The 15,963-nt window shown below is 37.3% G+C and overlaps 1 protein-coding gene across 1 annotated transcript in view; it reads right to left on the bottom strand.

Annotated features, from left to right (window-relative positions):
* Positions 1 to 813: 813 nt before the first annotated feature.
* Positions 814 to 15,963, bottom strand: part of BACH1 (BTB domain and CNC homolog 1) — a 29,220-nt gene continuing 14,070 nt past the window's right edge. The window contains exons 3-5 of the mRNA XM_075727603.1: positions 11,512 to 12,903; positions 9,543 to 9,749; positions 814 to 4,383 (exon numbers count right to left, since the gene is read on the bottom strand). Coding sequence (XP_075583718.1) covers positions 3,922 to 4,383; positions 9,543 to 9,749; positions 11,512 to 12,903 — 2,061 coding nt within the window. The 3' untranslated portion in view covers positions 814 to 3,921. The remainder of the gene's footprint in view (positions 4,384 to 9,542; positions 9,750 to 11,511; positions 12,904 to 15,963) is intronic.

The following is a 15,963-nucleotide window of genomic DNA, read 5'->3' as shown; positions in this document are numbered from 1 at the left end:
GCTTTCATTGCCGCTATTTCTTGCTGAATATTAAGAGGAGTTTTAAACATATCGCAGACTCTTGCATCAAGATTTTAAGTTTCCTCAAAAAGGAACCACGCTAACATTCTTGGGCAAGCTAACGTCTTGGTTCTTAAAGTCAAGTGACTATGAATTCCAAGAACAAAACTGTTCTGGAGAAAGACGTATGGCTTTTACTGCCTTATCAATTATAAGCAGCAAGTTGAACCTTATAATCAATCACCTTGCTTTCCAGCATTTTCCCCAAAAAAGACTGGTTTAACTTTTAATAAAGGGTCTGCTGGTGGGATCGAGTAATTTCAGACTTGAAAGCGTCAAATGCACAGGTTACAAAAACTTTAAATGAAGTAAGACTTCTAATGAAAAGCTTTCTGAACAAGGTAAAATGCAACACTTAAGGCTAGATCCAGTATTACAGTTTACTGTTTAGGAGGTACAGAGGGAGATTAGGATAAACACAGTTTCTCAAGGGATAATTTTTCTGCAATCCTGATTATTTAACAGGACCTAACAGATCTACAATTACAAAGCTATTTCGAGAGGCTTAAACAAACTTATCATTACAACCTCCCTCATGATAAACCTGTCTCATGCACTGATTATACTATGCAGTAATCATCACCAAGTTTTTTCTAGACCCAACAAACCTACAACAGCCCATTAATCAGCTGTTTACCTCTTCTCTCCCTTAAAAAAACCAAAATAATAATTAATAAAATAAAAAATAATTTAAAAAAAATCGAAGTTCCACAGAAAAGAAAACCCAAGCAAACAGGACACAAAAATGTCAAATAAACTTACAGGAAATTTATTCCAACTCAGTAATATTTGCTACTGTGTGTATTATTCAGGAACTTATAAACTATATAGACTACTTTACTACTGTTTTCAGAAATGTTTTAGTAGTACTACGTAAGTGAATAATGCACCAGTAAAGACTTTCACTGCAAAAGATTTGTACAAAAAAGAAAAGCCTTTGTAGAAAGGATAGTGGTTTTTATTGTAGTCTTAGAAAATACTGAATTATGAAAGATACAAAATCAACTGTTGTAATTATTTGTTTATTTTACAATCTGTTTGCCATCATACTCTTATGGCTTTAAGATAGTCTGAACAAAGTATTTTAAAACATGCTTTAACAAAGTATTTTACAATTTCAAAATTGAGTATTTCTTTACTGAAAAATCCAACCAAACTCCAAAACATTTACCTGAGAATTCTGTGTCATAAAATTGTCATTCATTCTTAACTTTTGCAAGTTGATGATATAGGCTACAGAAGTCAACATGCAACTTGTAGGTCTACTGTATTAAATAAATATTTTAAAAATTATTTAGATGCAGCTGGTTAGGCAAAAACCTACCCTCAAACTTCATCAAGTTCATCATAGGTTTAAAAACATGACATGAATTCTATCATATGTCAATGACAGCTGTGATTTCTGCACTGGAAGCCCTGCACCATTTGCTGGGTAGAACTCAGACCCTGGCTGATCACCAGACTGCAGCAGTGGAGCACAACTCTTTGGTGGATATTCTGGCCTCTGAACCTGGTAATCACTGACCTTGTTTTCCAACATCCATAGCTAAGTCTGTTGGGGGTTTGGGCCACTGGATATGTTTAAATTCCCAGACAGTCATTCTCTACATATATGCTCCACCCCTTTGTAACAAACATTTAACCCAAGGAGTTCCATTTCAGAGTATGTGTACTATTAGGACAATGCTTTAATGTCATTATCCACGTCATTTCAGAGTGTCACTAGCTTTAAAAGTGGTATTATGTATGGACAGTAGAGAGGTTTGGGGGTTTCTGTTTTGTTTGTTTCATGTTGGTTTGCTTTTTAAATAAAATGGAGACTTAGGAGCAAAACACTGCCCACGGTGGCAGCACAGGAGGGAGGCAGGATTAAATTAACCAGGCATATACAGATGCTGGAGAAAAAACCCAGAGAGCTTTGTAAGTAATACATCTACAGGATCAACATATATAAATGATAGTAATTTAAAAGAATTTCAATTCAATTATCTGAAAATATATCCAAAGCAGTAGAACTCTCATGATGTCTGCCCTATAGTATTTATTTCTGAATTTCAATTACTGCAAGCACTGTGGTTTATACAAGCTGTGCTCCATTAACATAAATTTTCCCCTTAAACAAGTAATGATATATGATGAAAATCCAAGGATATCACTAGAGACTTGAATCAACTTTCAATCCCATAGGTGAGGTAGTGTAGTCACTTGTATTACGTGCTGGTTATGAGAAGTACTGTTGAAATCTGTCAAATTTTTCATTTTTGTTTTAAATAAGTGGCTTAATAGTCTAAATATATTTATTAATGCTATGTTACCTATAAGGAGGGGGGGAAGGGGGAAAAAAAAGAAAAAAAAAAAAAAAGAGAGCCTTACCAAGAACAAGTTTTGTCTCACTGCAAGATAAAACTGGAAAGCAGTATTTACAGTAGTCCTTTGCTTAGTTGCTGCCTACTGTACATGCACACAAAGACACAAAAAGCTAATATACATTCTGAGGTAGGAAATGAAGAATTCCACTGGCTTGTACAAGATTCTTCATGTTTTGTAAACCAGCAAAACCAAAGTTTTCTGTGGTGAGGTTCAATACTTAGTTCTGGTGTGAGAACAACATCTAAATAACAAAGCATCATTGGTATACAATATGCATCTACTGCCATGTAAAAGTCTAAAAAACAGGGATTATTTTTAGTAGTTGAATTTCTCCTTCACAGAGTAAATAAAGGAAATCCCTCCAGCTCATTTCCTTATTATACTTTCTATATATTTATACTTATAGCACAAGCCATTGAAAGTGTACTACAGGTTCAGCCATAAAGGTATCCTGAAGAATAAAATTCTGAAATAGATCTTTACTGGTCCCAGTGATCAGAGAACAATTACATTTGTAGATTACTTTAGGCAATTAGGCGCTGAAGTTAAAGAATTTGGTGCCTGAATATCTTAACCAAAAAAAAAAAAATCTGTCCTTAAACTTTCACAATACTTTGATTCCAACTTACCACAAACAGCAGTGAGCTTGAAGGTGCTAAGACAGTAAGTTGCAATACAGCAATGAATTTTAACAAGCATATGGGATTCAGATGCCAGAGGATCCAATGCACACTAATCAAAGAATTGCATCAGTTTCAAACTTCTGCCTTTCCCAGTATGTTGCTATTCCTCCCACAAAATTTAGAGAAGACAACAGTATGCTCCAGCACCTCCACTGTTCCAGTTGTCTTAACTATATACTGGAGAGCTAAGACAAAGGCATATATTGAATAACAGCTGGCTCTGGTACAGGGATGGGAACAGCAGGAAGCAATTAGCTGTTCCAGAGCGCACTTGCCAGAATCTCCTCATACTGTCAATGTTATCCTAACCCATCTACAAAATAAACATTTACAGAGCTATATATGCTTCTTAAGGTTTGTCTACCAGGAAAAAAGAAATCTTAAAAAGATAGGAATTCCAGGTATAGAAGTCATTGTGCATAAACACCTGTTAGGAGGCTTTTCTTGAGATGCAGAGTGGCATTAGGTACTGTGGCATAAATCAGAGTGAAGGCTGCTCTATACCTGAATGAAAGCTTCCTCACAAATAAACATCTGTGCACAGTTTATACTTTCCAACAACTTTCCTGAACTGTCCTTGGCATCACCACACAGAAAAAGCTCCAAGGCTGACACATACAAAGTTACACTCTAGAACTACACAGAGCAAACCCAAAGCTTGCCAAGTAATATAATGACCATGTAATTGTCAATGTAGTTTCAAAAGATAAAGTTTCATGTTTTCTTTCACTTAGTAAATGACTTTAAAAAATGCTCAATCTCATTTTAGTTGCAATGTTGAGAGGCTGGCAATAGGAAGAGAATAGATTCACTCATCTGTAGTGCATTTGTCAGTCATTTGCTGACAGAAGTCTGTGATACCACCGCTCTGTCCACACTGTTCCACAAGCGAAGTTTTCTCCAATGTTCTTACAGAAACTGGACACAGTTCTTGTACTTGATCATATGTTGCATCACACACACTTTTCACACACTGGTAACAAGAACTCTGCTCATTTGTTGATGTAACACCTGAAAGACCATCTGCTAATTCTATACACGATGGTATCGCAAGATCACTGTCAGATGGAGCTGTTCGTTCTCTCTCCGGGAATAAAAATGAAAGCGGACAATCTGAGGAAGAGTATTTTGCAAGTATTTGTATTTGCTCGTGACTCAAAGCTGCTTCCTTACACACCTGCTGGCAAAGTCCAGTCAGATTCTGCTTGGTCTCACCCAGAGTTGACAAAATGTGGTTTCTTTCCTTCAGCAAGTTCTCCTTCTCATTTTGCTGCAAAAAGAAAAATAGCCTTTTAGTCTACTTTTTAATCACAAAACCTATGGTTTACGTTCCTATCAAAGCAAAAACAAGACTGTAAAAAACCTGGTGTACTGAAACAGAAGTAATCTGGCAATAAGAAGGTAAACAGCAACACAATTAAATGCCTATCAAAAGGCCAATCCTAACCTCTCTTGAAGCATCATCAACTCAGCTATTTGAAGTGATTTTCCAGACATACAACTTTTTCAAAACTCATGCTGGCAGCCAAAAAAGTAATTTGTAGTTATTTAATAAGTGAAACCTACTTTCACTTACTATAAATTTTCCTAAAACACTAATTCTACAGAGTAACACATTTAAACCATTACCACTGGGTCAACAAAACATTAAGCAGAGCAATCTTCATAAAGATTTATATTTTAAAAGTTAAATGTTGAAAACCAGACATCACATTTTCACTATTGATACTACCCTGCTAGATGAAAATAAATTCAATTCTCAAGAAATGCCAAGTCCACTGTAGAACAAACAGAGTTAAGAAGAGTTTCTGAAGTAAATAAAAAATACAGGAGAGTTAAAGAAATAAACCACGCTAAAATCATAAACAAAGTATTTTCTCTGGAAATGCAGCAATCCCATTTGTTTCAAGGCAGCAACTAGAACACTGGAAGTTAAAGAATTTAAAGCATAGTGACAGATTAGTGAATTGAAGAGACAAGAACAAAAGTGCCACTAGGTATGTAACCTACTAGTGGAACAAGAGAATACCAGCTGAATGGTTGAGTCTTATTTACATGGCTACTGTGCTTAAGGGTGGCAGATACCTCTCAGATATGAAATAAGACTGTCCTTGCTCTGAAGAGCTTACAATCTAGCAAAAGGATTTTCCAAACACAGAGCAGCGAAAGGGATGGCAATTCACTGATGCATATTGAGTAGATAAAAAGTACCATTCATTAAAACTTAGCTTTTTTTTTTTTTTGCTTTTACTTCAATGTCATGAATTTTTCTGAGACTTCTGATACAGCTGACTGAAGATGAAAGGACATTGATAACCAAGAGGTCTAATGATGGAAATAATCAACATCTGGAATAAAAAAACCCAAGGAAATGGCAAAGAAGGACAGGAAACAAGCAAGACCACAATGAAGCAGTTGAAGGAAAAGGACAAAATACGCGAAACCAAACATGCCACACATTTTGAGTTCTACAATTAATTAAAAGAAGAGACAGAGTTTTGAAGACATAAATCTTCAAATTGTTTTTAAGAAATAACTTTTAATCATAGGGACTGTGTGTTATCACTATTGTTATGTGAATTCACTCTTAGGAAGTTTAATTATTTTCAGTCCTCCTCACATCCCCTTTTGCAGAAGAAACTCATACTGCAGCCTCTATAACTTCCTTTTGAAAGAACTCACTAACTTTAAGTGGCATTTTACAAGAGAAGCAGTTGTTGCCAGTCCTTTTTGCCTAAAATGATTAGAAAGAGTGCTTTGCTAATAAACTTCTGCTTGACAGCATACTGGGAGCAGCTGTTGTCAGATCTCCTAATCTGAAATCACTTTATGTATATTTTGGGTATGTAGAGGCACTCAGCTGTATATTATAGACTGATGAAGTTATCTGTACTGCTGTTTAACACAAACTTCAACATTCAGAAACATTTATTCCAGTGTAAGTTCCCCGCCCCCATCTGAAGTTGTTGACAGTTTAATACATTTAAGTATTATTGTTTTATTTTAGCAGCATTATATTAATACTGCAAAGTAATGCCAGCTAGTTTTGAGGTCATAACAATCATCAAACTGAGAGCTCTTTTAATTCTTCTGGTGAAGAATCTATTTAGTTCACACACTTTCTCTCCCTGCTATAGTATATATAACAAGATCTCAATTACATTTCTTGGATCAGAGCTTATAGCATGTGACTCACTTGTCCTAAGCTACAGAATCTTCAGGGAAGTAGTGCTTCTTGAGGGCAGCTGTCCTTCATTCTGTTCCCCCTCACAAGTACCCTCATTTTAAAGCTTTGAAGCGAGAAAGGACAAGGAATGTGAATCTTAACCAGAAGAGTACAAGGTGCTCTGAAAGAGCTGTTTCTAACAAGCCATCACCTCCTTGAGTGGCCCACATGTACTCTCAAATATGGAAGATTAGTGAACAACAAGAACACATAGGTTCACCTGAAAGATCAATAAGCAAAGACTATATGGGGGTCAAAAAATGACATCAGTATAGAAGATCAAGAGAAATGACTGAACTTAATTCTCCCAGATAACAGTTAGATTCAGTACCGACCAGCATTTTTCTTCAATATAAGCAGAGCTTAACATAAGACTTTCAATTTTACAGAATCACTTGGGTGGGGGAGGTACCTCAGGAGGTCTGTAGTCCAACCTCCTGCTCAAAACAAAGTCAGCTCTGGCTAAGATCAGGCTGCCCAGGGCTTTGCTCAGTGACGTTACAAAAACCTCCAAGAACAGAGCACGCACAGCTCTCTGGGTAACCTGCTCCATTGCCTGCATGTCCCCATTAGAAAAAAGTGTTTCCTTATATCCAGTTGAAACCTTCCATTTTAATTTATGACAACGTCTCTTGTTCTCCTGTTGTGACATACTACCCCCAGGAAGCCGAAGATCTTCCACATCCAATGGTATATGATCTTGAGGACTTCCCCACAGATATGGGCAGGTGGGTATTAGGGCTCCCCACAGCCATCTCATCTCCAAGCAGAAGCCCTGTTTCCTCTGCTCCTCACCACAGGAGAAGCACTCCAGGCCTGACCATCCCGGTGGCCTTCTCCTAGCCTTGCTCCAGTTTGTCGATGTACTTCTGGCACTGGGAGGGATAAGGCTGAATGTTTTCCCCAGTTTTGACATGTGCTAAGTATATGAGTACAATCACTGTCCTTGAACCACTGGCTGTGCTCCTGTTAATACAGCCCAGGACACTGATGACCTTTTTTTTTTCAGTATGGACATGCTGCTGCCCCATGCTCAGCTTGCTCTCTGCCCAGACCCCCAAGGTTCTTTTCAGCAAAGCTACTCCCCAGCCAGTCAGTCTCCAGCCTCTACTCATGCAGGGGGTTAGTCTGTTCCAGATAATAGGACTTTCCCAAGAAACACACCACAAATCTTTTAATCTGAGAGAACAAAAACCCAATAAGCAACAACGAATAGAAATTAATACAAGACAACATGCTGCACATACTAGAAGCCAGGATGAGGAATTTAACCAAACAGTATTTCCTAACAGGCTATAGTAAAGAGTATTACCTACTTGTCAAGAGTTTTCAAACTATAGGTACACCATATTATCCCCTCTCAAAGCCACATTACAGAGGATACAACAAGAAGATGAAAGACTAACAGGTCTGAGACACATGTCTGACCCAGAGAAGCAGGAACAAGGCAGGAGTCATCATGCATGAAGCAACCTGGATGTGCCACACAATGCCTTTCATAGATGTCTCTCTTCTTCCACCCACCTGGAAATTATGCCTAGACAGATCTTAAAGTTTCTTTATTTATGCACAACCTACACAAGTTTGATGCTGCATAACATCAGTGGCTGTCAGACATGCTCAACAGCTCCAGACAAGGTCTTTTCAGGAAGTTCTGAAGAAACTTACCTGCACAGTTGGAAAAAATAAGCAACTGGAACATGTTTGTGCCTAGAGTATGATTCGTAACTCAGACCTCACCTCACAATTCTCAACACTCATTGTCTAGACCTTGCACTGTGGTATCTGTCAAACAGCAGACATTCAGCCTGTTCTAGTACAAGTCCACAGAAGAAAGGATATTATACTATGATTATCAGTCACTTCATCAACCACAGGTCTAATCTTGCAGATGAATCTCTAATTTTTTCCCCCTCAAGTGTTGCATAATATTGACAGTTACATAACAAACAGAAGTGACAATATGGCAACCAAAACAGGCAGAAAGTTCTGAACTGTCAGAAATGCAACTTCTCTCTTTAGTCAGAATAATGTAACTTATTAACACAGTCACCTGATTTCCCTCCCTCCCAAAGTATCTTCTTCATTCAGCACACTGAATGACTTGCTCTGTCAACTCATCATGGCTGAAGGAGGGCCTGCAGTGCCATACAAAGTCCATCTCCTTTGCTGCAGAAGTAGAAGTGCACGTAGTGAAAGATGATGGACTGCTTCAGGAAAATAAGTTTCTAGCCCATGGCACTTTGCTCTAATTTTATTTTCCTTTTCACTCTGAAGTCATAAGGAGAACAGTGCAACATGACTGCATACATTCCTAGCTAATGCAGATACCAAATTCATGTACATAAACACAAAGTCTAAAATGCTCCATAAACACAAATTAAGAGTACAGTAACCCCAAACAACTGAACTATTTAGTGTACACGGTACAATCAACTATGTAACTGATATGAGAGGATCAGAAACAAAGACCAGGAAAAAGCCACTCACAATTACCTTCTTGCCAGAAGAACTTCAGATTACCCACATTTCTTTTAGGTTACACATTTATCTTTTTATTGCCTTTTAAGAAGGAGAGATTATATTAACAGATGGTTGCAGAGAAATCTGGATGCATTAATTCCTCAGCTACAATCTTGATACAACTGCTAAAAAGGCAAGCAGCTTCCTGAGTTCTGCTTTATCTTCCGCCTTTCTGCAAGGGTCTAATTTTTAAGATTCAAGACTTGGGAAACAGTTCACCAGCCCATGTTGATATGTTACAAGAACAATACTTACACAACTAACAATTGCATAACTATGAACTCGATCATGAGCAATACCACGAGCTGAAGGAGAAAAGCACAAAGCAAGAAAGGGGAAAGAGGTAGAAAACAAAGTAAGAGTGGGATGATGGTTTGGGAATCATTCTGTGCAATTAAGCTCAATACTGATGGCTTCAGAAACACCATTCACCAAAAATTATGCTGTGATGTGCTTTTACTTCAATGGAAACAAGTCCACAGAAGGAAAAATATGTGTACTTTAGAGTAAAGCACGGAAAATCTACACCTGCTATTCAAGAAGTCATCTAAGACTGATAAAGTTTTCTAAGCTTGAGTGGAAAAAGTATTAAGCCACCCCACTCTCAAACTACTGCCAGATGCCCAGTCAAGATGTTTAGAGAAAGACTCAAGTCAACAGTAATGAATATTTATACATACCAGTTTTTCAATTTCAGATTCAAGATTTTGTATGCAGTCAAGTTTTCTCTTACGACATCGCTGTGCTGCAATTCTATTTTTACTTCGTCTTCGGATATCATGAATACAGTCCAATTGTTCAGGAGTTAATTTATGCATTTTGAGAAATGACTGGAAGTCATTTCTGGAAAGTGAGATAATCCTTTGTGCATTAAATGGCAGTTTTACCTAGAATGTAAGATACAGATACAAATCAAAGGTGAAACTGATATACGCAAACACTGACAGGCCAATTCAAGTTTTTAACTTTAAGCATTCTTTATCACACAACCCATATTTCTTCCTAAATCTCAGAGACAAGAGCAAGCTAATGTAGCCATCAGGCAAGGTGGATAAAACCCTCGGGCTTCAACTAGATGAGTTCAAGCACAGGTGAAATAACAGAGTACTTTGCGCATTTACACTAGATCTTCAAAAACATATTCAGCATAGGATGAAATCCATCTGTGTGTGCAGCAAATAATTGGGTGCTACACTCTAGTAAAATAAGTTATGGTTAGGTAGTGCACAAAGCAGGTGTCAATCACTAACAGTCTTAAGTTTCCCCTAAGCTGCTATTAAGACTGTATCCTGCATACATTTTTACACCTATAGTTTCCTGCAGAAGTTCATCTGAAACAGGCATTTACTTAAAATGGAGAAGTTACAGTATTTGTCTGTAATTCTTAATGCTGGAGGAGAGAACCAGGTTCTTGCTACTGTCTGTATAGCTGAGCTACAGAAGCAGGAGCTTCTGAAACGTACATAGAACACGAAGTTGTGGTTAATACTGAAAAACATCTTTACCTTTACAAAATAATTGCCACATTTTATGAAGTATCCAACTAAAGACACTTAATTTTAATCCTTAAGTATATACTTAAGTAGAAGAATATGTTACCTTGCTGTGGTCAAAGATCTGCATTTAGTTTAAGAGGCAGAGAAACCCTTTCTGTGTTTGGCTACCACTGGTGACAAACAGGCAAAAAAAAAAAAAAAAAAAAAAGACAGAGTATTGCCCTCAGCAAAGACGCCATCTACTTTTTTGCAATGTAAAGATGAGGAATGTATTTAGCCACTTCTCGCCTTTTGTTTGGCCTGCCAACTTTCTATATTGATGGTAGCTTCCACTTATTTTAAGTCTCAGCAGGGTCCTGCATCCTCAAAAAACTGGTGCTTTAAAAACAACTGAATTTTCATGACATTAAATGACCCACCATACACAGCGCCACATTGCAATTCTACAATTCTAAGAACTGTGACTAAAATCTTTTGGGATTAGACTACTTATACGTGGCATCTGCCTCAAACACTACCAAACCAACGACACAAAGGAAAGAAGTGCCAAATAATTTCGGCAATTGGAGGAACAAATATAACCTCAGTTTTAGAGAAGGCGATACTATTAAAGCAGTCTTAAATACACGGCTATTGAAGCCAGCTTGAAAACTTAATTTTCATTTCACAGTAAATCTGAAGTATCATTTCTCTCCTACCTTCTCCCCACAAGTCAGAATAAAACCAAGAAAACTATTAAGCTTCTATAAACACAGGTTCCAAGAAGTTTAGAGTTTTCTTAAGTTTAACTGAAGGATAACAAAAAAAAAAAATTCTACAAAAGAACCCCCATGCCTTGGTTGAAGACTCACAACCTCTTCCAATAAAGTTGTTCCAGAAAAATATCTGGAGAGATCTAGTACCTAAGCATCTACCACTTCAATACCCTACCACAAAATACTTTATAAGTCTCCCTATTAACAGTGCTCTTCCATATAAACCTTTGAATGGTAATTTAAAGTTTAATTTCCCAGATTTTTAAGACAAGCAACCACAAAAACAAAAACCAAACCCAACCCAAAAAACCAAACCACCCCACAAGAAACTCAGAAATAGATTTTCAAATAGGGCCTTAAGAGACAGGGAAGCAAAGGATACACCAGGATGTTCTTACCTCACATTCTTGTTCTCTTGCTGAACAGGATTCACTGTCTCCCTCAGTGTCAGTTTCCGAATCCTCTCCCAAACTTATGACATAGTTATAGGGACACTGCTCTTGTTGCTGTCCCTGAACATAATCTCCGCTGCTTATTTCAGAGCTGTTGGAGCATCCTTCAGTACTAAGGTTGCTTATAAAGGGGCAGTTGACAGAATTCAGTGTTGTAAAAGTTCGTTGAGAGCAAGGTTCAGGGCTTTCACTGATCCTGATACCCAGCCACGGACACTCTGATTTTTTCCCCGAATATACTGGCTCCAAGCACTCTTTTGGAACTGCAGGTGGTAAATGTATTTGACAGGCTTCTGTGCTGTAAATATCACTCCAGAACCCTTTTGCGAGATGTTCTGCTACCTCTCTCTCCACACTGCTTCGATCACCAGCTGATGTAATGTTAGTTGCTTCCTTAGTGCACAAATCGACTTTTGAAGGTGCGTCATTTGGACTTTCAATTTTGTCACTCCCAACTCCAGTACCCGATACAGTTTTTTCAGCTAAGACTGTGTTGTTTTGCATATTACTGAAATTCAAGTTACCATATTGCTCACAAGTATGTAAAAAAGACACAGAATTGAGTCCGTGAGGTGCAGCAGAGTTTTGGGGGAAAGCAGCAAGATCCATTTTTTCTACAGGACACAGCACATTCTGAGTCACAGAATCTCTCTTTGACTCCTCCTTCTTCTCAATGCCTTCCTCCCCTTCTTCCATTTTCACCTGAGTCTCTTCACATTTTGAGACCAGCTGCATAGGTACACACTCCTGAGCTTTTTGTAAGCCATCATTATCAGGTATTTCCTTCTCAAGAAAAGTTGCAATTGGTGGCACCTGAATGTCTTTAATACTGGAACTGGACTCTGAAGTATGAACTTTGTCGTTTCCAAAAGCTTTCTGGAATTTCCTATACTTTGGGCATTGGGAAGATAAGCTGGAAACACTACCCCTTTCTGAATGTACAGGATCGCACGTTTGACTGGCATTATCTTGGAGAGCAGGCGATGATTTAGCATTTTCTTCATCTTTACAGAGCTTTGTGTCAGGAGTTTGAATATATTCCTTTTCTAAAAGTTCTTCTGCTTCATCATCTATTTCTAGGTCTCCATCATCTACATTGCCAATTTTAGGGTTTGTTTTCCGACAATGCTGCGTACAACACTTCTTCCTTGGACATTCCTGCTGATCCGATTTAAAGTCCAAAAATTTGAATTTGAGAAACTGAAAGCAAGACTCTTCAATGTTGTGTACACCCAAAAATTCAGCACATTTGCAAACTTCAGACACATTGTCTTTATTTAAAATAAGTTTAGCTGTGTATGCAAACTGAAGCAAAGGACTAAATCCTTTAAGTGTTACCTATATTTAAAAAAAAGAAAAAAGTATTAGTATGGCCAATATGCCTTTAAATAGAGAAACACATAGAACACCGATTTATGAACAAACCACGCAGCAGGACAGAGTAAAGACAAAAACAGCAGATTTGTTCCACAGAGAAAACTCTGTGGAACAGAGTTTTCAGAATGGCCACACTCATTCTGAAACAAATCTCCTGATACACTTTTACCCTGTACATTTTGTGGCAATTATCTTCTTCACTGCGATCAATCTCTTAATAAAATGTTCTGACAACACAGTACTAACAAGTGAAAAATATTGCTGTACACTGAAAACCAGTAACTGGATTCCAACTTTACAAAGATACCTTTCAAACCCAAGTTGTACATGAATTACTGTAGAACAAGATCAAAGCGCTGCTGGTATTTAATTGTTCCTTGAAAGAGCAATTACTATTGTTTGCTCAGTCTTATACATCACTGATACAAAAAAGTTTGAAAAAAAGGAAGTTGACCACAGATGATTATTTATTACTATAGCCACCTAACTCCTTTCTTCCTCCCATAGATGAGATGAATTGTACCCAAAAACTGTACACTAAACCCAATTATTCTCACTTTAAAGCCTCTTTGGAGTAGGTAGTTTTAACTGAAGATTTCCATCATTATCATCTCAGTTTTTACGGCAGAACAGTCGCCTAAGAGGAAACCCAGAGATAAACAAAAACTGTATCGTTACAAACTGAACAAGATCATCTTCTACGCATGAAAAAATTACTAAGAAATCAGGCAGAAAGCTGTAAACAGATCGCCATATCACAAGTTACATGACACTTCCTTTAGCCTTTCCCTGCAAGTAAAGGCTAAAGCAATATGTCCATGATTACTACTCAAACTCAAGCCCACATTCTGCTCCCCTCCTTTATTGAAAGGACTTTTTGTTGAATAAAGTGCTATATTAATGCATTAACTATACTGAATTCTTCTGCCAGCAAGATAATTAACTATACATGCAACTCAATTTAGGAATCAGTTGAGGGTTTGTTTTGTTTGCGTTTTTTTAGTGGTTGTTTGGTGGTTTAAAGAACACATAAACAACACATGAAAGGAAGTTGAAGAGATCTTCGTAGAGACAGTTCAGCAAAACTGCCTGCAAACACTTATGACCTATCTAAAGAATTCTTAAAACAGCATTTGAAATATGCTTTGGAGAGAAGACTACTGATTACACCATCACATTAATTCATCCTTAATAATGCGGGGGAGTGTAAAAGACAGTTTAGCCATAAGCTGGCAAGAAGTCTTCAAACTTAGTATAGTCAATAAATCATTAAAGTGGGTTTACAACAAGTGACATCCATACATGAAACTGAACAAAACAAATACCATGGTATTTCAAAACTGTACATTCTTTCTATATAAAGTAGAAACACTTACTGCTAAAAACTGGAAGGATCAAGAGGGGAAAAAAAACCACTCAGTACTCCTTTCGCTTTCTCTTAACACATTTCTAGCTAGCTATCCTCAAACAAGATAGAATGCTAGAAAGACTCTTGGTCTCACTGACCTAGAAAAGCAACTCTTGCAGTAGCCATTTATTTAATTTGTATTTGGGCTGAAAGTCTAACCTGGAATAAAAACACTGGTAGAAAAACACAGAATCTACAACAAGATGTCAGTAGTTAGTCTTTACATTATAGTATGTATCAAGTACTTTAATTCCAAAAATATTTTGGTATCTCAGATTGCAGACTGGTATCTTTAATTTTAAACTTCAAATACTTTGGATGATTAAAAAGATTAACAACAACAACAAAAAAATCACATGTCAAACCATGTGATCAGTGTTTGCCTCTTAAATATGCCACTTCATAAACTGACTCATTTCAAAATACTTAGCAGTTCCCAGAAGTTCAAGTTGCTGAGTCTTGAAATGCTTTTACCAAGTAAGTGATCAGATCAAATGATTAAAAAATGACATTCACTGTTAGTATTTTTGCTTGTTGCTTCAGCAGACTCAGTTATTGCATCAGTAATACTAAATTACATTAAGAGTCCTCTTAAGTCTACATTGTAGAAAATATCAAGATTATTATGTTCTTGTTTTCTTTACAAACTCTGGTCCCTTCTAACTCAGGTTTATTTCACGGGTTCATTGGAACACTGTTGTGGGTTCATTGGAACACTGTTGCTTTGCACCAGAGACTATTTTTTCGCCTCTTCAACTTCGATGTACATTTCTTATTCTTCCAATACCCTATTTTTTCCATCATCCCAAAGCAAAACTCTCTCTTCAATATCAGAAGTTTTACACGCCACTGATTTGCCTCTTTTACTCCAAATCGTGGCTTTGTGTCCCCCAGCATCCTACTTCCCTTCCACATCAGCTCCCATCATTACTTTTCTTTTAATCCGAGGCACATTGAGGCTATCAGCATATTAAGCCACTAGGAAAAAAAGTATAAGAAGAAATGAACACACAGACACAGTAAGAAGACTGAGTGAAAGTGACATAGTGGTATTACACTGTAACGTAATTTTGTAACAAATTCATTGATCAATAGATAATAGCAAAGGCCACTGAAGCTCTTTAAAGAGACCCCTTGATCCCTTTTATTTTTCTGTTCTCTATAAAATCAGAAAGATTCTGGTAACAGAATCCTTGTGCTTGTCTCAGTATATTACAAAGCCAGTGAGGTAGCTACTTTACTGAAGTACAGGCTTTCTGAATACATCATCTCTGCATTAACACTCAACTCGGTCTTGTACACGAACAAGTCTATAACATAATCTCCAATGTCACTACAAATACTCATTGATGCGCACCTTTCCTCCAACTTTAATGATTCTAGTTGAGTTGCCAACAATTTACATGTTATTCCCCACCCCCAAAGCTGATTACTATGAACTACCTCCCAGAAAGCCACCGATTATTTAACAACCAACTCTTCAGATTACTGCTACCATTGGGCACAATCACAGCACTTGCAGGCTCTTCACTTTTCATCTACAAGCACAGCATTTCATATAAAAATCCAGTCGCTTGCCTCATGCCTCTTATAAGGTAACTAAACACCAGCTG

The sequence above is a fragment of the Pelecanus crispus genome, chromosome 1 (genome assembly GCF_030463565.1).
Source record: "Pelecanus crispus isolate bPelCri1 chromosome 1, bPelCri1.pri, whole genome shotgun sequence".
Taxonomy (NCBI): Eukaryota; Metazoa; Chordata; class Aves; order Pelecaniformes; family Pelecanidae; genus Pelecanus; species Pelecanus crispus.
This window is presented reverse-complemented; position numbering and strand designations above follow the sequence as displayed.